This window comes from Vanellus vanellus (genome assembly GCF_965231255.1).
Source record: "Vanellus vanellus genome assembly, chromosome: Z".
Lineage (NCBI taxonomy): Eukaryota > Metazoa > Chordata > Aves > Charadriiformes > Charadriidae > Vanellus > Vanellus vanellus.
This window is the reverse complement of record NC_138908.1, coordinates 85,020,528-85,044,295: the sequence shown is the minus strand read 5'-3', so window position 1 is coordinate 85,044,295 and position 23,768 is coordinate 85,020,528. Positions and strand designations below refer to the sequence as shown.

At 39.3% G+C, this 23,768-nt stretch overlaps 1 protein-coding gene across 1 annotated transcript in view; it reads right to left on the bottom strand.

The window, feature by feature from the left end:
* The window catches only part of KATNAL2 (katanin catalytic subunit A1 like 2), a gene marked incomplete at its 5' end in the record, with an annotated part of 32,265 nt that overhangs the window by 7,580 nt on the left and 917 nt on the right, over window positions 1–23,768 (bottom strand). The window contains 12 exons of the mRNA XM_082497783.1: window positions 2,393–2,503; window positions 4,446–4,537; window positions 7,228–7,346; window positions 8,617–8,680; window positions 9,206–9,304; window positions 11,813–11,890; window positions 12,684–12,782; window positions 13,263–13,373; window positions 13,967–14,090; window positions 14,252–14,294; window positions 16,604–16,770; window positions 17,235–17,305. Of these exons, the coding sequence (XP_082353909.1) occupies window positions 2,393–2,503; window positions 4,446–4,537; window positions 7,228–7,346; window positions 8,617–8,680; window positions 9,206–9,304; window positions 11,813–11,890; window positions 12,684–12,782; window positions 13,263–13,373; window positions 13,967–14,090; window positions 14,252–14,294; window positions 16,604–16,770; window positions 17,235–17,305 (1,178 nt within the window). The remainder of the gene's footprint in view (window positions 1–2,392; window positions 2,504–4,445; window positions 4,538–7,227; window positions 7,347–8,616; window positions 8,681–9,205; window positions 9,305–11,812; window positions 11,891–12,683; window positions 12,783–13,262; window positions 13,374–13,966; window positions 14,091–14,251; window positions 14,295–16,603; window positions 16,771–17,234; window positions 17,306–23,768) is intronic.

The window sequence follows — 23,768 nt, the reverse complement described above, 5'->3', positions numbered from 1 at the left end:
TTAGGGTCAGCCAGAGCAGGTTGCTCAGGGCCATGTCCAGTCAGGTTTTGAGCATCTCCAAGGATGGAGACTTCACAACCTCCCGGAGCAACCTGTGCCAGTGTTTGATCAGCCACGCTTGAGCTTTCATGAGATTCCTGTGGGATCATTCCTACAGCCTGTTGAGGTCCCTCTGAACGGCAGCACAACCCCCGGTCTATCAACTGCTCCTCCCAGTTTTGTATCACTTGCAGACTTGCTGAGGGTGCACTCTGTTCCATCATCCAAGTCATCAATGATGATGTTAAACAGCACTGACCCCTGCGGGTCTCTCAATTGCTCTGAATTGCCACATCTGTTGTTTCACAGAATCATAGAATAGTTTCGGTTGGAAAGGAAACTTTAAAGGCCATCTAGTCCAACCCCCCTGCCATGAGCAAGGACAACTTCAACTAGATCAGGTTGCTCAGAGCCCCGTCCAACCTGACCTGGAATGTTTCCAGGGATGGGGCATCTACCACCTCTCTGGGCAACCTGGGCCAGTGTCTCACCACCCTAAATGTAAAAAATTTCTTCCTTCTACCTAGTCTGAATCTCCCTTCTTTTAGTTTAAAACCATTACCCCTTGTCCTGTCACTACAGCCCTACTAAAAAGTCCCTCCCCAGCTTTCCTGTAGTCCCTTTAGGGACTAAAAGGCTGCAATAAGGTCACCCCAGAGCCTTCTCTTCTCCAGGCTGAACACCCCCAACTCTCTCAGCCTGTCCTCACAGCAGAGGGGCTCCAGCCCTCAGAACATCTCCGTGCCCTCCTCTGGCCCCACTCCAACAGGTCCATGTCCTTCTGCTGTTGGGATCCCCGAGCTGGAGGCAGCACTGCAGGGGGGTCTCCCCAGAGCACAGCAGAGGGGCAGAATCCCACACTGTGGAGCTGGGCGAGTGTCAATGAACAACATGCCTTTCAGCCAAATTTCAAGTACTGCTGCTTGAAATGCTGCTAAGCCTCTTCTCGCACAAGGCCATTCCTGTGAACACCAGCCATTGGGCTCCAGCAAATGTTTCCCAAACCATGGTTTGAAGCTCCTTGGAAACAGAACCGCTGTCCTCTCCTGTTCAGACTCCTAGCTCAACCACCTCTACATGTAAAAGATTAATAGGCCCACTTAGGTCTGTGTGCTTTTAGGGGAATGGATATCAAGAAAGACCTCAGTGTTATGATGATCAGCACACTGCAAAAATATTAGCCCGCAGTCTTCCCCCAGCAGACACTTTGTATTTCTCTGCTTCCTGTATACTTCAGAGAAAGGAAGAAAAAAACCCTTCTTATGCCTAACTCATCTTTTTGGCAGACATCTGCCTCCAAGACTGTCCCTCACCAACAGATAATTTCCATAGTTTACTTTGCTTATGTTCCCCTCTCTGCTTTCAATGCACAGATTTCTCAGCAGGAAAGACTGTTCTTCTACTGAAGATTTCATACATTGGTAGCCCAGGGGGAATCTTGGGGCAGGCAAAAATCCAGACTAGTTCCAGACCTATGAAAACTAACTTCAAAAACAAGCCTGTCATCAACGTGCTTCAATTGCCTGTACAGACGTTGGCTTCTACTCTGCAAAATGATTAGTGAGCTACAAATTAGACTGTTAAAAATAGCTGTGCTTATCCCCATTTACCATTTGCAACCACTTGATAATGTTTTGTATGAAAGAAGATACACTCCACCAGTTCAGATGAATCATCAAGCCAGATCAATGTGCTGGCTCTGACAGTGGCTGTGGGAGATGCTATTGAAGGAGACCACATGAGCTGGCCATTTTCTGCTATCTTTTGGACTCCCCCCACCATCCCCACTTGTTACACCACAAATGTGACCTCTGTCACCAATCCTCTCCTGTCTGTCTCGTTCTCAATACATGCGCTGCCCGTTTTGAGAACCAACCCCATCGATGAAGTGCCTTAGTCCCAGTCTTAAACCTTTTATTCTTCTGTTCTAAATTATGTTGAAGAAACTGAAGAATTTTGTCTGTCAACTTTTAAAAGTCACATTTGATACCAATAAAATCCAACATTCCTATTTATGGAGTATCCTTCTAAGCACTAGATGTTTTAAGCAACTTACGGTTCCAGGCTGAAACCCTTCTTAGCTTAAACATAGTAAATAACTTCCCTATAAAGTCAAATACTCCATTTTAAATATTAGCAGCTGGTAGCGCCAGCATATGTTGACTTTATTATGGATTATTCTCATATGGCACAAATAGCAAGAATTGTAGAGTTTAAAAGTAAAAGCTCCAAATTAATCTTTAAATGCTTTAACCAAATATCAAGGCTTTTCTGCAAAAGTCTAAATAAAATCTTTATCTGTGCTTAGAAGCTCATGAAAATGTATTCAAAATGTACTCTCTGGATCTCTTACCATGGCAGATTGGAAGCTGCTAAAACAAATACAAGATCATCAGATCGGGCCAAGCCATCCATCTGCACCAGTAATTCTGTTTTCATCCGCCGACTTCCTTCATGTTCACCACTACCAAGATTCAGAGAAATATTATTTGCTCAGTGCATTAAAGTAATCATCTTTATTTATACAGTGTCATTCACAGCAACTGAGCCCTTGTCAGTTTTCCCCCAGTTCAAAGCATGATTAAGCTCCATTAGCTAACATCTAAGCATTAAAATCAAGCTTTCTAATGATTACTTAAATGGACTCTTTTCAGTGCATTAAAGTGTGGAGAATTCACTATTGCTGAATCCAAAGAAAGTATTTATTTTTATTTTTTTCTTCATATTAATCTCCACACAGTGTTGATGTTTACTGGAAAACAGCTAAGGCTTTGACTGATTGAGCTGTATGACAGAATTTTTATAACGGGATAGTTGCCATTAAATAACTAACACACCTACCCTGTTCAGGGCAACTACTGGCATTTTTCTGTGAGTGAATGTTAAGAGTCCCCAAGAAAATACACCTGCTCCCGAATTCAGTATTTTGCAAAATATTCTATCAAAAGCAAACAGAAAAATATGCTGTACTGAAACAAATTTAAAAATGGGTCAGCAACCACACAGAAAGGCTCCTTCCACAAGAAGAGAAGGGGAACTTAAGCAAAGTGCTAAGAATTCTGGCCCTGATCCAGGTAACCAATTTTGCAGTAAACCAGTTTGAACTCTTGGTCGCAGATGTTGAGTTCTTGGAAACTCCTGGATCAAACCCAGAGAAAGCATCAGGGCCTTAGATGGTAAGTGTTAACAATTCAGGTTTAATGGCTTATTTCTGCAAAGGCATCCACACATCAGTGTCAAGTCCATATTTAATAAGAATATGTAAAAATAACTACATAATCTTGAATAAAAATCCTTATTAAAATATATGATCCAGTGATGATAATAAGACCTTTGAAAATGATCTCTGGAGGTCCCTTCCAACTCTGAAAATTCCGGGATTCCGTGAAAAGTATACATGAAGGCAAAATTTGGCCCATAATTTATAGCTATTAACTAACAATTATTTCAAGTTGTATCTTTATGATATGGCACATTCTGTAAACCTTTGTGAGCATATAATTTACAGTACATAAAATCCACTGTAATGGGCTCCTAATGGTTATAACATTTTTATATTTCTCCTGCTTCTTCCCCACCCCTAACCTCTGCAATCTGTTTTTTAACTACAAGCTGTCTACGCCATGGATGACAATAATAGCATCCTCCCATTCCTGCATCTGGAAGTCCTGACAATGCCACAAAAATTTGTCCTGTTAATGAAAATGCCATTCCACCATGTACACTCCATCTTACCCTGCTACCCCTAAGCCTGTCCAAAGCATCACACTTCTTACTCGCCTCTAACAAATCTTCTCTTGTTGCCCACCCCCACTCCTCCCACCCCCCCGGCCTTTATTTCCACTTCAAATCCCTTATTTTAAAGTACAGCACCACTAGTTAGACACTCTTGCACCTTCCTCCTTCTCACAGTCTTGCTGGACCCATACTCCCTTGCTAATCTTCACACAACCCGTCTTTCATGCTTCCTTCTCTACTGATCTCATCTACTGTGAATGAAACAACTGTCACATCCCACTCTTTAAATCCCCCCCAGTGTATGCAACGCTTCCATGAAGCAGTGCTTTTGGAGCTGATTCTGACTATAATACACTGTGAGGCTCCTAAAGTTGACAACAGAACAAAAGAAAAAATACTTAATAAAAAGTCATGAAAATTACCATTGTCACTCAAAGCAATTATAATGTCAATAAAATCTGAAAGACAAGAATTTTAGCGGCCCAGTCATGCTCCTGTTGAAGTTTATAGAGTAGCCTCGGGCTTTAGTTTAGCGAAGATTTGTTTCTAACAGGTACACTGTAGGATTAAACATTGGTCAGCACCTGAATGCACACACTAGTGAAAAGATGCAGTAAAAGGAGGACAAATATTCTCCTAAAGCCATAGGAAGTGGTCTCATCAATTACCCAGAAATAGCGCCTCTTTGACTCATAACTGACTCCAGCTCATCCAAGAAAATTGTGGAAGGAGCATGATACCGGGCAAGATCAAACAATACCTGTTTAGAGAGAAGAGTAAACATGACAGACAAGATCAACAAGAACATTAACACAAAAAGGCATGAAGGGCCACAAGATAAATAACAGTACCCACATTCCAAACTCCTAGGACAAAAAGCGATATCTGCTGGGAAAAAGCTCTGAGGCTGAGGGTCCCTGAATCCTCTCAAATTTGGAAAGGTTTGTAAAGGAGATATAAAGAACACAGGCTTGTAATCCTGTCTTTATATATAAATCTTTCTGGCTAAATCCTATCAGAGTACCCTGCGAATAATGGGATAGAAGAAAACGATCCATCAGAGGATTCTGGGAAGTCCTAAATTTTTATCAGAGATTAAACATCCGTCTTTTGTTGTTGCTCCATTTGTAGTTTTTTAAATAAGGATTTGAGGAAAAAAAAATTAAAAATCAGCTGAACCATAATGAAAGAAAATGGACCTATTCTCTTGATAAGAATCAAGCAATTCTTTTGTTTTTCCTGGTGAAAAAAAAACCATAAACTGCTTGAACAATCAATCAAGATTAAAAAATGGAACATTAAGCTGAAACACAAAATCTGGGTCTGCCCTTTTGAGAAAGAAGTTTCATCTATTTTTCTGTAAACAAGGAGAGGCTTATATTAGCAGTAAAAACATATTCTCAGTTCTTCTTGAGTGAAGGGTTCTTTGAGTTTTTAAAGAAATATCACTAACAATGCGTATTAATCTAGCATTTATCTGAACACTTAAAAAATCAAATTTAAGAAGAAATATATTATTTCCTACGCTTTGGATATGAAGCACAGGATTTAAATTATTTGCCCAGAGTCACAAGTAGTCCATGACCAGTCTACAATTTTACTACAAATCTGAAATATAAAATCACACCAATACAGCTGAGAACTGAGGAAAACGCAATGAGCAAACATTTCTCCAAACGACCACAAAATCCACATATACTTCACACAACTTCAGATTCCTGCACCAGCCTTGTGTCATTTTAGGATATAAATTCACACAATACTTTTCTTAGAGCTGTCCCAATCTTATTTCATTTCTGGTTTCTGCCAAAAAGTCAACTAAGGGTGAAATGCCACAAATTCAGTATCATTGCAAATGCTGCAGCATGTTCACAAAAACCCTCTTGGATAGTGGTGTCAAAAAACAGGCTGTCCCATCCCTGCTCCTGCCGGAAGGGAAACTTCTAGGAAGCTACTGAGACAGATGTCAAGAGCATCAATAACATAGGATATGAATGTCAGAAGAAAAATGTGCCATTTTAAAGGACTAAGACACATGAAGAATAACTACGTGTTGCAGACATTGCCTAAATTTCAAGGGAGATTAACAATGCTTGTAATGCCATTCGCCGAGTGCAATCTGTTACAATTACTCATTTTCAGGAGGTCTGTATCTATCTGAAGCGTAGCCTAAGAGATGAGTGTAAAGAAAAGCTAAGAGCTTGTGGATTTTCTACACTGAAATGGTGGACATTACGGAGAGATTAGGATGGGCATCTTAGGGCAAGGATGCGACACCTGAATCCCTGAATTTTTTTGTACCACTGTTGAGCCATGCATGCTACTTCCTAGTCTATATGCAAACATACATTTACCATCAAACTACCCTCCTTAAAACAACTTTACATCTGTGTTTGACTGCAAGATCTTCGTGACAAGGGAATTCGTTGCCAATTCAGTGCCCCGAAGTCTAAGAACAGTAGGGAATTTTGAAAACTAAATAACAGCCAAGATCAAGGCTCCATAGTGCTTGCAATGGCATAAACACGTACTTACAGACAGTCCCTGCCCTGAAGGGCTTAGAGTCTAAATAGAAGAGACAGATAAAGGGCGGGAGAGAAAATAAATGTGGAGTGACTTGCGCAGCTGCTGGGACAGCTGCTCTTGGAGGGAGCTGGGAACAGAACCCAGTTTGGAGGGGCTCTGGCCAGCGCGTTAGCTACTGGGCTGTCCTGCTTCACATTTTCTTGTGGAAAATGACATTGCAATCACCACATCTTGAAAGCACCTGGTCAGAGAGAGCCTAGGGGATAGAGGAGTTAAAATACAAACAGTTACTTGGCAGCTCGGCACCCTTGTGTTGCGTCGGCTGCTGTTGTGGACAGAGCCAGCAAAATAGTTTTAGAGAAGACCTGATGTGGGAAAGGCCACACTGAAAGAAATGTGATGTCTCCTGTGGTTGCAGGTCATCAACTTATGTTAAACACTCAGAATTCAGGTCACATGAAAACTTTGGCAAACTTCTGAGCAAATGAGCACCAGTAACTCGTTTAGCACCAAAATTAAAAAAGGTGCTAAAATGTTTGACCCTTCATAGGGAGCCTATGAGCTGAGTCTTGCAGAAAGGATGTGAAGTGCTTTGAAGGGGTTACTAAGCAAACAGTATTTTAGTTAGGAACTCTGCTTGCCTGTCCACTATTCAGTGAGTCAAACAATCTTTGCTACCTTCAGGACATCTGCTTCATCTTACAGTGCAGAACTAAAATTTCACAGCAAAAATCCATTGTAAGACTTCTGCAGAAGTGATGTTATTCCCATTTTAACAACTAGATAAGAGCAGAGTCATATGTTTTGTCCAAGACAGGAAACATTATGCATATCAGAGGAATACTCACTTTCCAGTTCTGTGTTAAACTCCAGTTCTTTAAGTGGGAACCTGATGTATGTTAAAATTAAGATAATAATTCTTACCCGGACAAGTTTTTCTGAATCACCCCTCCATTTGCTGACAATAGTGGATGCTGATATGTTGAAAAATGTTGTATTGCATTCTGTGGCAACAGCCTTAGCAAGCAGAGTTTTCCCAGTACCTACAAATAACAGCATTGAAGAAATTCATTCTCTAAAGAAATACAATGCAAATGTTTGGATAATTCCCCTCACCCTACGATCAGTCAGGTAAAACCATCAAAATAGAAAAAGTCATAGAATAGTTTGGGCGTGAAGGGACCTTTAAAGGCCCTCTAGTCCAACCCCCCTGCCATGAGCAGGGACAACTTCAACTAGATCAGGTTGCTCTGAGCCCCGTCCAACCTGACCTGGGATGTTTCCAGGGATGGGGCACCTACCACCAATCTGGGCAACCTGGGCCAGTGTCTCACCACGCTCAGTGTAAAAAACTTCTTCCTTATATCTAGTCTAAATCTCCCCTCTTTTAATTTAAATCCATTACCCCTTGTTCTATCGCAACAGGCCCTACTAAAAATCTATCCCCATCTTCCTTATAAGCCCCATTTAATTACTGGAAGGCCATTATAAGGTCTCCCTGAAGCCTTCTCTTCTCTGGGTTGAACAACTCTAGCTCTCTTAGCCTGTCCTCACAGCAGAGGTGCTCCAGCCCTCAGATCATTTTGTTGCCCTTCCAGGATTGTCTGGAGAAACTCAGGTAATACAGCACTGCTTAATGCATTCCCCAAATTCTGAAGTACTCCACGCTGAAAAGGTCAAGATGCCTCCTGTGGCAAGTACACCTGAACATTCACAGGAACAAATGGAGTTTACTGAAACAACAGCTTTTGTAACCTGACTCAGGTGGTACTTGTGCCCTCTGTCCCCTCCTAGCCACACTCATGGTGGTAGTGCTTGTGTCAAGGTGGAGCAGAGGGAGCAGTGAAGCTGTGCTGACGTGGAAAACACCCAGCTAGCACAGCAGAGGGAAAAGCCTCCACCCCATTTCCAAAATAACCCCCAAATGCAGAAAACAGAAAGGACATTTTCCTTAAGAAGATGAGTTCACGCCAGATTTATTCACATTTGGTAAGATCAGGTCAAGCTAAACTTGATTAATATGGCCCAAGCTGAGCGAAAACAGAGATAAGAGTTATCATTCCTTGGAATGCTTAGCATAAGTACTGGTTTTGGAAGATTCAGGTGTAGAAACAGTTGAGGTTTGTGAGAAAGGTAAATGGAAAGGTTTGAGTGTCAGAAACAGATGTAATCAACATGTCTCCTTTTATTTCACATTACAGAACTTGTTTTTTATTATTAACACATTTGATCTAACTAGCATCAATGATTTTTCCATGGGACAAAACCAGAAGCAGTGATAAACAAGTGGATATGGTATAAAGGTCTCCATACCTGGTGGTCCATACAGCAATAGTCCTTTCCAAGGAGACAGAATGCCTGTAAACAGCTGGGGGTACTGTGAAAACAAAAAAGTAATTCAGGGATTAAAAATGTGTCATCTATAACAAAATGCAAGGGATTCTAACCCCTACCCCACTGCTCCCAATGCATTCAGGAAACCTAAGAAATTTGAACAGAGGGGGATAAAACTCCAGCAAAACAATATATTATATATGATCTGAGTACTGAGAAAAATACTGTATTTACCATTTGAAATCTGTTTTAAGTGAAGTCTTCAAATGCAATCGGTTTGATATTCTCTTCTATATGTCATTTTCTATTGAATTAATAGAAACCAAATCCAGCACCTCTTACATTGCCAGAAGTGCCAAAGAATAGGACCCAACACTTACAATATCAATATTGAAAGGCCATTTTCCTATAGAAGAATGCATATGCCATTGTCAGGAACAGGAACAGTTCTAACATGAATAGCCTACAAAAGCACTGAAATACTGAGAACTCTAAAACACCACTGTAACGACAAGGAAAATGCTAATGAGCCCAACACTGGTTTTCTTAAAACTATTTAGTGCCTTACCCTTATGGGATAAACAACTGCTTCCTTGACTAGCCTTTTAGCTGCATCCAGTCCAATAATATCATCCCACTTCACGTTTGGATTATGGAGATAGATGTCCTGCAACATACATCGCATCCTGTCAGTAAAATGCAAGTTCTTCTGCACTAAGATAACGACCTCTGGGAAAGTAACAGACTCGACTCAGTTATGAAGTAAGAGCGCTATTAAGTGATACGAACTGTATTATTTAACCCTACCTACTAGGGACCTCCCAAGAGGAAAGCTTACACAGCAGCCATTTCTACAGTACTGCTACATTGTGCCTTGCTTCCCCTCTAGCCCCTAGTTTCCCTATGAGCATATACACTGCCAAGTGTATACGCCGAGCAGATCTGTTTTCAGATCTGTTTTCCATTAGTTAGTTTTAACAATCAGCTAACATACGGCAAACTATCATGATGTGAAGCCTAATGTTTTGTCTCTAATGCTGGCAAGTATTGGATGTCCGAAAAAAAAGTATAAGCAACAGGACTGACATGTTGGTTCATATTTACATCCAACTGAAGGACTTTGAGAATTAAAATTACATCTTAGTCTTTGAGTTCAAACGCCCTTTGACATTCATCCTTCAGTGGATTTCTCTTACCTCTTTTTTGAACACGCTTATTCTGTAGTAATGAGTTCCACAGTTTAATCATGTGCAATGAGGAAATACTTTTGTTTGTTTTAAACTTGATGCTCAGCAACTTTATGGCGGCACCTATCACTTATAAGTAACAGTGAAAAATTGCTATGTACCCCACACTATGCAAGATTTTCTACGCTGTAAGGAAAGGTATGACAAACTCTGTAACAGAAGGAAAATTTTGCCCTAAGCATCTATCAAAAGAAAGTCAGTAATTAGTCTATGCCCTGAAGCACTCACTAAATTAATTTAATTTAATTCACTGAACTTTCTAAATCTTCTATGAATCTTTCCATTTGCCTTAGCAATATTTGGTGACTTTGCATTTCAGAGACTAACTGTTCTGCAGAAAATATCATATCCTCAACACAAATACTTGGGATGAATTTTGCTCTCCAATAAAAACAGGCAGTCCCCAGAGACTGAGGAAAAAATTATTTGCTTATATCCAAGGGGAAAATTTGATTTAATACAATTAGAAAAATTATTTATACAGAGTAGATTACACTTTCCCTTTCTATTAACAGCAAATTAAGATGAATCAGATTTATGATGCTAAGTAGAGACTTCCATAACTGTTTCCAAATTAAATTAGATTGTGTTGTGAAATAGACACCACATGCTATTTATTTTTATTGATTTACACAGTGTTGATTACCATAGCAACTAGGAACATACCAGCACAATTTAAAAAACATACCATAATGAAGGCTAAAGCAACCTTACTGCTTTTTGCAAAAGCAGCAGCAACACCACCACTATTTTTAAAGGTTTACCATAAATTAATAAACAGACAGGAACCGAAATGAATGAGGATTTTCTTACTTTAAGGTTGGAAATGTCTTAGACTTTGGTTCCACTAAACTGCAAATCCAAAACTTGCAGACCAAGAATTTGGGCCACACACAGCTATAAAAATCAGTCAGCAAAAGTCTCACAGGCTTTTAAAATAGATGATTTTAAGTATGTGGGAGCAACTGCCGATACCATTTCTGATGCTTATATGCAGAAAGAGTCACAATGCTATCAAATACTGTGATCCTATGGAGCCTTTTGGACAAGTGCCTCGTGGGGTTTGGGAGGCGAAGCGTGCGAAGCATTTACCTGCTTCGTAGCCAGGCTGATCTGCAGCAGCCCAAGGCCCATTTGCTAGACTGCACCTGGACCCATGGAATGGTGCTGATGATGTTGGGATTCCAAACTGCCCATCCTGGAAGGATCACCAGTCTGCCCGGGTATACAGTGTGTTATTGATGCTTCCCATGCAGCTCCTGCGCTGGGATGAGGGAAGGGCACTGGTTGCAGAGCCTACAGTAATAGCATCTCTCAACTGCACCAAGCGTGAAAAGAGAAGGAGTCCAGCTCATTCAGGCAGCACAATGCAAGGCACGGGACTAGCCTCAAAAGAATGTGGAAATATCAGTGTCTAATAATTTTGGTACTTGGTATCTGGCAGACACACTCAGAATCAGGATCTTGCTGTGATGCTGGCACACCATCCACATGGAATACAGCCCAATGCCTTGAATGGAAACTGCACCCACAGGGCTGAATCAAGGTTTTTCCCATCATTTGATCACATTAGATAATAGTTGGTATTAGCTAATATATTTAAATCTCTTGTTTCCGTGAAGTATTGTACATTTTCTGTAGAAACAAGAACAAATGGAAAAGCTATGACAGTCTCATGGGTACAACATGATTAGATTACACGTTCCCTATTAGAAAGGAACGGACTTAATTACTTCCTCCCACTGTGTATCAGAAAGAAACATCATTACATGTAAAGAAATGACTTGTTGGGAGTAGCATGATAAGAAAAATAGCTTGCACGTTCAAGAATAAGCCCTATCAGTGACAGTAAAAAGAAACAAACAGCATTCTCAGATGACAAAGATAACCAAGATCTCTATACAACTGAAACGGAGGTCCGATCTTACTTTGCTTATGACCGTTGCAAGTTCTCTCATCTCACCAGTCATGCCAACAAAAGCACTAAGGGGTTTCAATAATCGTTCCTAAAAAAGACAAACATAAGTTCTTGTCAGACTTCAATTATTTTTAAACAGATGAACTATGAAATAGTTTTTAAAAAGCTGACACATCATAATATCAACTTTTAAAGCTGTAAAATATGGATAATAATAAAGATTTTGAAGTAAGCCATATTTACAGTAACTCATCTTTCCACCTGAACAGCATCTAATCCTGAATTAACACTAAAATGAGCAGCTCTCTTATTGCACATGTAGTCCTACACACACCCTACACACATAAAGAGGAGTGAAAAATGTAACTATGGGTGACCACATTGTCACATTCTCGGTTTTGAAAGTCTCTTCAAGTGTAGCATTTGCCAGCTGGAGGGGCACTAAGTTGGATGCACTGTCCTAGAAGCTATGGGTTGTGTCAAGGAATGATTACTTTACTGAAAATTTTCTATCTCAACCATCTAAACTCTGTTCCTGTCTCAGCCAAGGTGAACACTAAATAACATACTGAATTCAAAAGAATCTAAATTTCACCCTCAGATGCTCTGTGGGTTTCTGCAATTTTTTAATTTTCTTTTTGTGAATCATAAGGTATCATTTGTATTGGTTGTCCTGTTCAAAGAGTAAACAACTGTCAACAAATTCGACTGGTATCAGGTATGACTGTCCACTCAGGGAGGAAATAGACCACTCAGAAATCTAAGCCCTTTTTTAGCACCTGTGAACGAAGACAACATCCTTGCGGTATTTAATTTTGTTCCTGGTTATATCAAACTGATGTTCATGTTCATCAGATAGAAATATGAACAGAAACACTTACTGAAGGATCTGGATCACAATTAAGGCTGTTTGAGGCTATTCCATTTGATGATACTTTGACAGCATCCTGAATCAACCCATGGAAGTCAATTACTTGTCCCTACAGGAGAAAATAATGTTTTGACAGGCTTTAACTGTTAAAACTGCAGTGGACCAAATTTTGCTTGCCGTTAGAGCAATTAGTTTTCTTACTGCACATACAGTCCTAAATATGGCAAAACCTGACCACAGAATTTGTGGCAGCAATGGGAAAATAATGCACATCTCCTCAGTCATTGCAACAATTTAACATCAGAGCCTCTTATCATCTCATTCATGAATTTTAAATTTATCTTCAATTTTAGCTATTACCTGGGTTTTAAAAACTGAAATATTTTTCCTTCTTGACGATGTTTGAAATACTGTCTAATGCAAGCAGAGCCTCCTATGCAAACAATGACTGCCCAAATGACAAAATTGACTCTTCAGCTAATTATACAACATTTTATATAAAAATATACACAAAAAGCTTGCATTTGATATTTGTGAAAAAATTCCATGTGTATTTTTTACATATACATTTCTATCATAAATCACATACTAGGTTTCCACCAACCCTTCTTGGGCGAGTGCTGTCTCCTCCAGTTTTGTCTATTGCCGAGATGCTTAAGCCAAAGTCAGATTGCTCCAAAGTAATTGCACTGTCATTATTCTAAAGAAAAATCAATTTTAAAACAGATGTGTTGCCAAGTAGATGAGTTGCAGACATTCTGCTATATGTATCATCCCACCTCTTCATACATGCCCAGATGAGCTGTATGTGGAAGTTGCAAGAGTAATCCCCTATTTGTCAGACAAACATCATTGTGCATTTAGAGTTCATCTGACTGGTGACAGCAGTGATGAAAGCATGACTCTAGAGCTCAGCATTCAAGTTACTTCATGCACAGAGCTCCCATTTTAATTTGCAGAAATCTGCATTTTACATAGTTATGAGAAGAAACAGCTAACAAACAGTTGAAACAGGCACAGTATGTCAAGTTAGAAATTAGGAGCTATTTTAGGATTATAAATTACTTTGACATTCACTTCACAGCAGTTATTACTGTAAAGTCCAAAAGCTAATGTTTTGGGTTGTTTTTTTTTAAGGGTGAGAACTGGTCAAAGATGAGCTCCTCCCTATGCAGAAATATAGACAAGGACTTAAAAAATAAAAACCCCCATCCTCTTGCTTCCTATAGCCTCTTCAAAATAAAATCACATTAATTTCAACTGTAATGCTGCCAAGATAAAACACATTTAAACCTGTTTGGGGCTCTCCTTGGTGACTGATTTAAATTCTGTTGTACTCGCAGGTGAAGTTTTTGACAACGGTCTTTGCACTGTTTGATGTTTGAGCCTTGGGAGATTCTGAAAAGAGCTTGCTGCCCTAGAATTAAAAAAAAAAACATCTTCAAAGGCTTTCACTTCTTTTTTCCTTCAAAATACCAAAAGATTAAAAGGCAGTTTTCAAATACAGCAGTTTTGCTTTTATATATTGCTTTTATAGGAAAATTTTCTGCCCAGAAAAAACCCACACATTTCTCTTACCTTCTTGGTCTTCCTCCAGTGCTCACTTGTTGTTTATTTTCTGCTGTGGCAAAATTAATATTAAAATAGAAAATAATTAAGGATTTTAAAAAGGGCAACTTAATTACTGCCCCCCCCTTCAAAAATATTTTTGAGCACACATTAATAACCTTGGAAATAACAATGCATAAACAGGAACAGCGTGATTATAAGCAATGCAAGCTTGCAAAAATGTTTTGAAAACAAACAGATATTGGAGAGAGCAGTTTGGCTTCAGGCTTGTTAAATTTTAGGCTCATTCAGTCTTTGGTTTCTTTGCTTACATTTTAAAACTAATATAATTTTCACAGTAAAATGCACATACCAGAAATTAGATCAAGCACAATAAACTAATTTAATATATTACACAGAATGCTTATTTAATGCTAATAATTCTGTCATTGGTGAATTGGGAAATAAGAATTTACCTCACTCTTCTCAATAACAATTTTATCATGTTCAACATACAAAGACAGCATAAATGTCACATTGCAACGGTGGTTATCAAATGATGTTATTTTTTGCACTTACATAATTTGAAACAATTTCTGTCAAAGAAAAGCTTTTTTCACAAAATGTCAAACTCACAAAGCCCAGATCTGAACTCATAAAGCCGAGGCCTTGTATCATACTAGCATCCACCCAGTTGTTCCAAAATACATGTCCTGTCAGTGTTCTCTGCGCAATGCTCTTGCACCCAGATTCTCATACACTTACATAAAATAATCCCTTCCAAGCAGCTGTTTTACTGAAAGAGCTGGGGAACTTGGTGTACTTAGAAGCAGCAGAGCCCATTCAAGAAACTTGTAATACTGTGGGTACATCTACAACACTGTAAACCGCAATTCAGCATGGAAATGAGTTGATGGTGTAGGGTTTGCTGAGAATGTTACAAAGAATTTAGCAGGAAGGAGCACCACATTAATCATTTTGCTTGTCCTGCGTACACCACTATCTGATCACGGACACAATTTAAGGCAGGTCACAAAGAACCAAGCACCAGCTTCTCAAGAGACACGTGCAGGAGGGAGGCTGCTTATACTTCAGGGAAAAAGGATGACACATCCACACCAGCACAGTTGCAATTCTGGGCTTGGGTAATGGCAGAGTGCCCCATGTCTGAGTAGCTTTACTGACCAAAAAACAGGTACTGAGAGCTTGTAATTGTGTAAGAGTGGCTTTTTGGGAATCATTTTTTCACTTGGATCATGGATCGAGTTTTGGCTACCACTCAGTGTGACTAAGAATAAGTATGATGTGACAAATGGTTTGTGATACATTTTCCTTCTTGACTTGTAACAAATCCCTTTGGTTTTGTCCTTCAAGGCTGCTCCTCTTTGTATTAACACCAATCAATAGGTTCCAGCTGAAAATCTCTTTTTCATGCAGATGAAGTTTGCTTCCAGCTAGTACTACCTTCTGCATCACCGTGAATGTAATGATGACTACTTGCTTTAGTACCTTTCAAAATCATTTCACCTATACAGGTAATTTTATTATATTGATATGTTTCATTTACCAGTGATTTCAAAGTTGTTGGCAGCCCTATGACACAATGACAACTGCTCAGAGATGTTCCCTGACCAATCATCCCCTTCTCTGATGATTATATTATTCTTACAAGACAAATAGAGATATTGGTGTTTTCTGTATCCTCCAAGCTCTTCATAACTGATTCTTATATAGTTATTCTTATGGGTTCTATCAGTTTTGTGCTCAAGTACAAAACCATTCAGGCTCTCAGGGTCATAAAAGAACACTGATATTCTGATTTGCTTTGTTCTGTATCATTCATTTATACCTCAGACTTTAAATCCTTTGGAGGAAATAAAACTATTACTTGTTTGGCACGTTACCTTTAGTATATGAAAATGTGCAAAATAAATTGTTAATAAGGTCATAAACTTTTAAGCACTAGCCTGGATGAGCTACGATATAGTATTTCATTTAAGTGCTTTATTTTAATTTAAAAATTAAATCCAAAACAGAACGGACTTACTATTCTCTCCCTGTGAGAAGAAAGACATAAAATGCTAAAATATATCTATGCCATAATACTTTGCATTTACATGGCATTTTCCAATATCAAAGCAGTTTTTAAAAGACAGAAAAATATCACCTTCTTCTTCCTCTACATAAAGAGAGAAGGAAGAGCAGAAGGGTTCAAAGCCCCATCTCTCAATTCCTCTGTCCTATGTCCTATCGCTCTGTAACTGTAAGAGAGTTCCAACATTAAGCACTGACATACATGACAAGTGGAGTGTGTATATCAGGCAAATACACCTTTTAGGCTTTGAGAAACAAAAGCTTTCTTTTTGGAAAACAGCCACATACCAGTGTCCAGGACTTTTTTGGTAATTTTAGGATACTTCTGAAATTTTACAAAGTAATAGCTTTCATATTCCATCAAAATTGTCTCAAGATCAATGTTGTCACAAACTTCAAAGCCACGTAAACTTAATTTTGTCTCTTGTTCCAAAGCATTTGCAGCATCAACATACCTGGTAATTTCAAAAAAACCCAAAGATTAAAAACCTGAGAGTCATTATCTTATTCTGATTTTTGAGAGAAAAACGAAACAATAGCATTAGTAGGTATATATACTTGGTATATAATATACTAATATTAGTAGGTATATTGGTAGGTATAATAAATAATACCATATTAGTATCGTATTTTTAACCTGCCCACAACTCTATTTATTATAAAAGCATAAACTCTATTTAAAACCCCTTTGCTGATTGCTCTAAAGTATTTTTAAATTACATAGGATGTCTTTGTTCCAGAGACTGAAACAATTTAGTTAAGTAAACTGCCAGATATGTAATAGTAGTTTACCTTTTCCTCACATCAAACCAAAGGGCCAAGCTGTGTATCCACCCATCAGAGGACAGAAGGACACATTATGGGAAGGCAGACACACACAAACCCACAAATGGAGAGCACTGTTATTTAAACAACATACCCTTCCTCCATTAAATAATGCAAAATTAGAACGAGGAGATTTTTCCGACGAGCTTGTGTTCGCATCTCATCCTGTGAATTAAGACAGAACTCTAGATCAAATGTAATATTCTCTTTATTGCTGTAAATAGCATCTAAATGTAGCCTGTGGAAACAAACAAATTAAAACAACAGCATGTAAGAACTGTAAAACAACTCACTGTTAATAAACAGAAGGAAAGTGCTTTTCAGTGTAATTTTTCTTACACATCATCAGGGCTACTGGATGGGTAGAAACATTTTCCTAGAGAAGAGAAAATTACTTTGAGGTTGAAAAAAATAGCTTACTTCCCTTACTACGGTTATGGATCTCCAAAATGTTCAGACTGCTGTGAAATTCAGGGTAGGACTCTTGCAGATCTCATGTACAGTGTCTCCAAGGGCTGTGCAAGGAAAGCGTTTGCTCCAGCATGGCTGTGTCCCTCTCTCTACAAACTAGAAACCCATTTTCCAAGTGCTTGGAGAAGGAGGGATGGAGAAAAGGTCCGGGATCTGCATAACTGCATTACAAAAATCCCCTGTACACTGTTGGCACCTCCCAATTCACAGACCTTGACATATAAATGCAAGTGAAATTCAGAGTATTTGAAGAACTAGTAGCTTGGGATAACACCAAACTCGCCTGATATTAACACTGAAGTGATCAAAGTCATAGGATCATAGAACGGTTAGTTGGAAGGGACCTTAAAGATCACCCAGTTCCAACCCCCCTGCCATGGGCAGAACACCTCCCACCAGCCCAGGTTGCTCCTAGCCCCATCCAACCTGGCCTTGAACACCTCCAGGGATGGGGCAGCCACAGCTTCTCTGGGCAACCTGGGCCAGTGCCTCACCACCCTCACAGTAAAGAATTTCTTCCTAATATCTAATCTAAATCTCCCTTCTTTCAGTTTAAAACAATTACCTATGGCTCCACTCCCTGATAAGTCCTTCCCCAGCTCTCCCTGTAGCCCCTTTAGGTACTGGAAGGGGCTCTAAGGTCTCCCCGGAGCCTTCTCCAGACTGAACACCCCCAACTCTCTCAGCCTGTCTTCATAGGAGAGGTGCTCCCAACACGCAGAAATTTCATTATGGAGTCAGTCCCCTAGATTTCTTCATACAGACTGGAGAACCCAAAGTCATTCACAAATGGTTCAGTGATAAAAACAAGGCAGCATAAAACAACTTTGCCATCATTCAGTGAAGCTACATCTGGGGGAGCATAAAGCACAGTATCACAAATAGCAAAAGGGACACTGGAAACAGAAATCTCATAAGATACTGGAACAAAGTCTTACTCTGATGAAACATGCCATATAAGCTGAGTGTCTGTAGAGAAACCTTGAGATTTTAGAGTGATAACAGAAGTTGCTGCAAGGAAAGCTCTAGAAATCAGCATATTGACTTTGGTTTGCCTCATTGGGATTTGAAGCAGGGACCACAGGAAAAGCAGGTATGGCCAAACCCACATTTAGGCAAATAAATTATTTCCTTTTTCTTTTAGGATGCTGACATTCAGCATTATTTTTGAGGACCTAGTGTGAGCATGAAAGACTGGCTCTTATTCAGTGCATGGGGAAAGGGCAGCGGTTTCAGTTGCTTGCACAGTGCATATATATTCCTCATCATGTTGCACAGTAATGCATATACAGACCCCCACTTCTACCCCTGGTTTCCCTCTCTTCTACCCCCAATCGAACAGTGCCTGAAGAATCAAACACCCCTGAGAAAAAGCCTAGCACAAGTGTTAGGGACCTGCAGGAGACAAACCCACAAATCTGTGTCCTCTTCATTGTGGGAACGGAGCCTCAGTGTCTGTAGCAATGACTTCTCTCTACCAGTGCCTGGCAGACAAACAAGCCAAAGAATTACTATTGACCAAGGCTTATGTTTTTAAATCCCACAAGAGGCATAAAAGGCATACCCATACAGAAAGACAATTACCCTATCCTTCACAGTCTCTTGGAAGGAATTATAATTATAGTAAACTACGGATACTGGAGAATCGTTTATTCCTACAAGCAAAGGTGCTTTTGGATGGTGCAATGTACTGCAAAACCAACTTACCTCTTTCCTTTGGCAGATTAGATCTACCTGCTCCCTCTGCTCCATACACAGCAGTGGATATCACATAGAATTCTGCTGCTAATTTAAACACTTGAGAAAGCACAATCAGCTATTGGGCCATTTTAAAATTAATTTTTAATTTAAAATTAATACATCTCCGTGTGTTTGCCAACCTGTACAAAGTACCGGGTAGAGAAGGCAAAATGTCTCTCAGTACAGTGGGTATTTTCTGGGACGTTTGCTTCCGATGTGGGGCCATCTAGTGACACAACTAGGAAAGGGATGGGCTTTGATTTTAACAACGTTTCCTGAGGTGTGAAAGTGTACTTTTATTTCAAATATCAAGAAAAAGATTGGTAGAATCTTTATTCTGATTTTCTAGAGAAAAGAATCAAACTGGATGGGGAAAAGAAAGAACTCATACCCCATTTCTAACCTTTATTACTTTTTATTGTCTTGATAAAGTTACGCAGCCACTCTGAGTCCATCAGGAAGCTACAATACTGTGTGCCTTTCAGTGGTGGTACAAAGACGACTTTTCTAAATCATGTTAGGGACAAAGAGTGCTGTGTAAATGCTTGGTAGACCAGTAACTCCTGATTGAAGTAGATCAGTTCCTGAGAGGTGCTGCAACAAGAAACGAAACAATTCTGAGAACTATAACGAGCAAACAGAAAACACTGACACCCTGGGATAAAAGGATTTTTTCCTTCTTATTGTTTTGAGGTCCTGGTGCTTGGAAAACAGATTTTGAACAGTGGACCTTTCACCATTTCTCCTGAATGATCTGAATCTGCCGAAACAGAGTTGGAGGTGCAAGAAGGAAGCTGGAGTCATCATTGGCTGAGAATCCCACCTGTACGTTCTTCTAAATGCAACTGCTCCTGCACTTTTACGCTAAGAAAAATTATATGTTGTGTTTGCCCACATATCAAAGGGCAAGATCACAGCTACCTCTGAATATTTAAACACAGTACGAAAACACAGCAGTTGCCACAGAAGACAAACACATCAAGTGTTTCAGTTGCAGTATTTACAGTAATGCTCTGATGAGAGAGGAATTGCATCTGCCTGATAAACTGACCGGACTTACAATCCATGCTTGGAAATTTCTTGAAGTGAATTTGTATTCTGGTGTGTCTTCTGCTGCTGTCAATCCCACCAGGTTACTTCTGCTATCTCTAGAGATGTTTTAAGTTCCGGTATATACAGCAATACAGTGATGGGCATCATCTCAAATACTCTTCTAGGTAGAGACTTGCTTTGGGTATAGGATAACATTGTGCCTACATATGAGCAACCCACTTCAATCTTAATATAGTAATGTTCTTGTGTTGATCAAGCGGAAGCAAAAGTGAACCCGTACATCAAAAAAGAGCCCCATATGAAAATCAGAAGAGAGTTTAGCCTGAGAGGTTCATTATGTCTTGTGTTATTAAGAATGCAAACAGCAATGGTTAATTTTGAGAAGTCAGACATGTGTCCAAAGAAAATTAACTAAGCTGTTAATCAGTTGATCAACTGACAAAGACTTGCATGAGATTGGATGTGAAAAACAGAACAGAGATAGTAGTATCTCTGGTCCCAGTTCTGTGAGATTTCTATAAAACAAAGAAAAATTAAGGACCTTTCAACATGTAACTGTTACCAAATCATAAATCTTGTGAGTCAGTGGTGCATGGACCGTTGCTTTCTTGACCAACCGCATAAAGCCGCATGTCCCTGCCTTTCACCAGTCTTATTCTAACACATACCCTTCCCAAGAGGTAGATGAACCTCTGTGCACCAGTGCCACCAGCAGCTTTAGCTGTGCACTTAAACCACTCTCTGCCCACGCTGGTCTCCTTTCCTGAATTGCAGTTGATTCTCTAGGGACTGACCCTCACTGCAAATATGGCCACAAAACAATGTGCCTGCCACAGTACATGCAGATACTAACGCTGCCCAGGACTTCTGCTATGTTTAGAGAAGAAATGGTATATCTTACACGGCATGAAAAAAATAGGAGTACTTACGAGTGCAAAGTTACTTAAAATTCAGTTTAGCTTTATAGTGATTTAGCCTTCCTGTTTAATTAGTATTTAGAATTGCATGTTGTTTATAGCCACTGGTATTTCAATAGATGTTTAAGTGTTTAAAGTTTAATAAGCTTCCATTCTTAAAAGAACAAAAAAATGTATGTAATTAAATTTTCAATTACTATAGGGGATTTTGGGGTCCATGCAATTAATAAAAGCTTAAGGCACTTAAGCGTGATCTTGTTTTAAAAACTAAATAGTTGAGCACTTAACTAATTAGCTCTAACACTTATAGTGTATTTTATTTATTTCTAGCTTAACAAAAGAGTGGTATGTATTCCTTTCTTTGAGCCGTTTAAAATTAAATTCTAATAGAGTCATGCATCTTTAAATGCAATTGCTTGTTTAGTCATTTCCATACCTTTTACTAAAATGCATTTACATTATAAATGAACCCAGTCTCCTGTGTAATTCCATCAAATTAATGGACCTACGAAAAGATTAATTTAACCCTATAATGTTTCATTACCATTTGACCCTATATTTCTGCATGAATATATTCAATGGTATGAAGAAAAAAGTTACAAAGTGAGTCACAGTCTGGGAAGGACACTTGGAAATAATAACTATACTGCTGCAACATTGTGCCTTTGTACATCTAACTGGGGCAGTCAATAAGATGAGTTCAGAGGGATCTGTGATCAGGCATTCAGACAAGAGGAAAGCAGTTAGCTCTTCAATGACACGGGGAAAGATCTGATCATAATACACATGCAGCATCTCTCCCCTCTTTTGCCTTTGGATCCCAGGATGGTTGCCAAGTATGGGATTCCTCAGGATCAAGCTGGCACCATGTGCCAGGACAGAGTTGCTGAGGCATGACGGACTCACTCAGTTTTCCTCCTCCCTCCACCACTCTGTATCCCCACAGCTTTCTCCCTCCCCTAGCCCTTTGCATCTTATATTTGCAGCCTTTCCAGGCTTTTCAGAAGGCTGATGTTCAATTATTGTTTGGCTTGCTGACAATATTTGTTTTTTGAGAAAGACAAGCAGAGAAGAGTTTCAAACAATGTATAACTTGGCTGCCATTGAATAGAATTTCCAAGCACAAAGAAAAAGCGCTTCTTTCTTCTCTCTTCCAAATTATGCAAGCCTGCTGCAAACAATAGAGTTGGCAAAGTCTCTGAAGAAGGATTACAAATAGCTTTCATAATTAAAGACATACAGCAAGTTCACCACAGAAGTTATGGCTGTCCTGGTAGTAACAGTAGGACGCATTCCAGAGGTGTTATGGTTAAAATCTAAAGTCATTTTACAGTTTGAGTTTGGTGCACTGAAAACAGAAACCTTCTGATTTCTCCCCCCCATTGCAATAGTTTCACGCCGTCTTTCATTAATTCACGCTCTGATGTTAAGGGCCACTCACAGACCATCACTACTTCCCTCTTTTAACAGGAACATTGCTGAAGCCAGGTTTTACACTGCCAAGACTTCACTAATTTGAAGTGGTATGTGTCACGAATACATGAAAATGAATGGACACAAAGTGTGGTGAATTATTAAACAATACAAAATAAGGATGCTGAATTTACAAAATTAATAACCGTTAATCCTTCCACTCATTTGTATGAATTTGCAAAGTTCTACTGCAGTTTACAATAATACTGCTTTTCAAGAGTGATTTAAAGAACAAACATAGCAAATATTTATGAAATGCCTCAGTGAAATGCCTCACAAATTTCTTTGATCGTAAGACACAGCTACACTGGGCAGCTGTGAACAGCCATAGAATTGTAACGCATATATGAATTTATATTTATGCAGGAATTTATTTTTTGAAACACTTTTCCCCAAACTGGTAGAAAATAATAATTTTCATTCTATAGAACAGATTAATGGAAAAATACAATATAGATAAGGACAGAGCTGGGAAACCAGGAATTCCAGTAATTATTTATTACTACATATTAAAGATGTAGCAGCCTAACTTTTAGATACTGCATTGGAATACTGAAATTCAGAAACCCATAATTAAGTATCTAGGCTTTCTCCACAGAACTCAAGAACCTTAGAGCAAGAATAAAAAAATTCTCTTGGCAGCTTCATGTCTTTCCTTAATCACTGACTGGCTTAAACAAAGTAGACTCCAAATTTCTGCCCCTCTGCAGAATATAAACACCTGCCTTTACTCTGTAACCAAAATGTAAACTCTGATCTTCACATCCATGCCACCAAAAGGCTATGGAGAAGTCATCTTACAAAACAAACCAACCCAAACCCATTGGTACAGCTCAGGGGGGAAGAGTTCTTGAGCTACAGGTCCTATTCCCACAAATGTTTCTGCATTTAGCAGTCAAAACCACCCATGGGACTAGGGCCACGCAAATCCCCATCGGTGAGGTTACAAATTAGACCCCTTTTCCTCCTGCCTT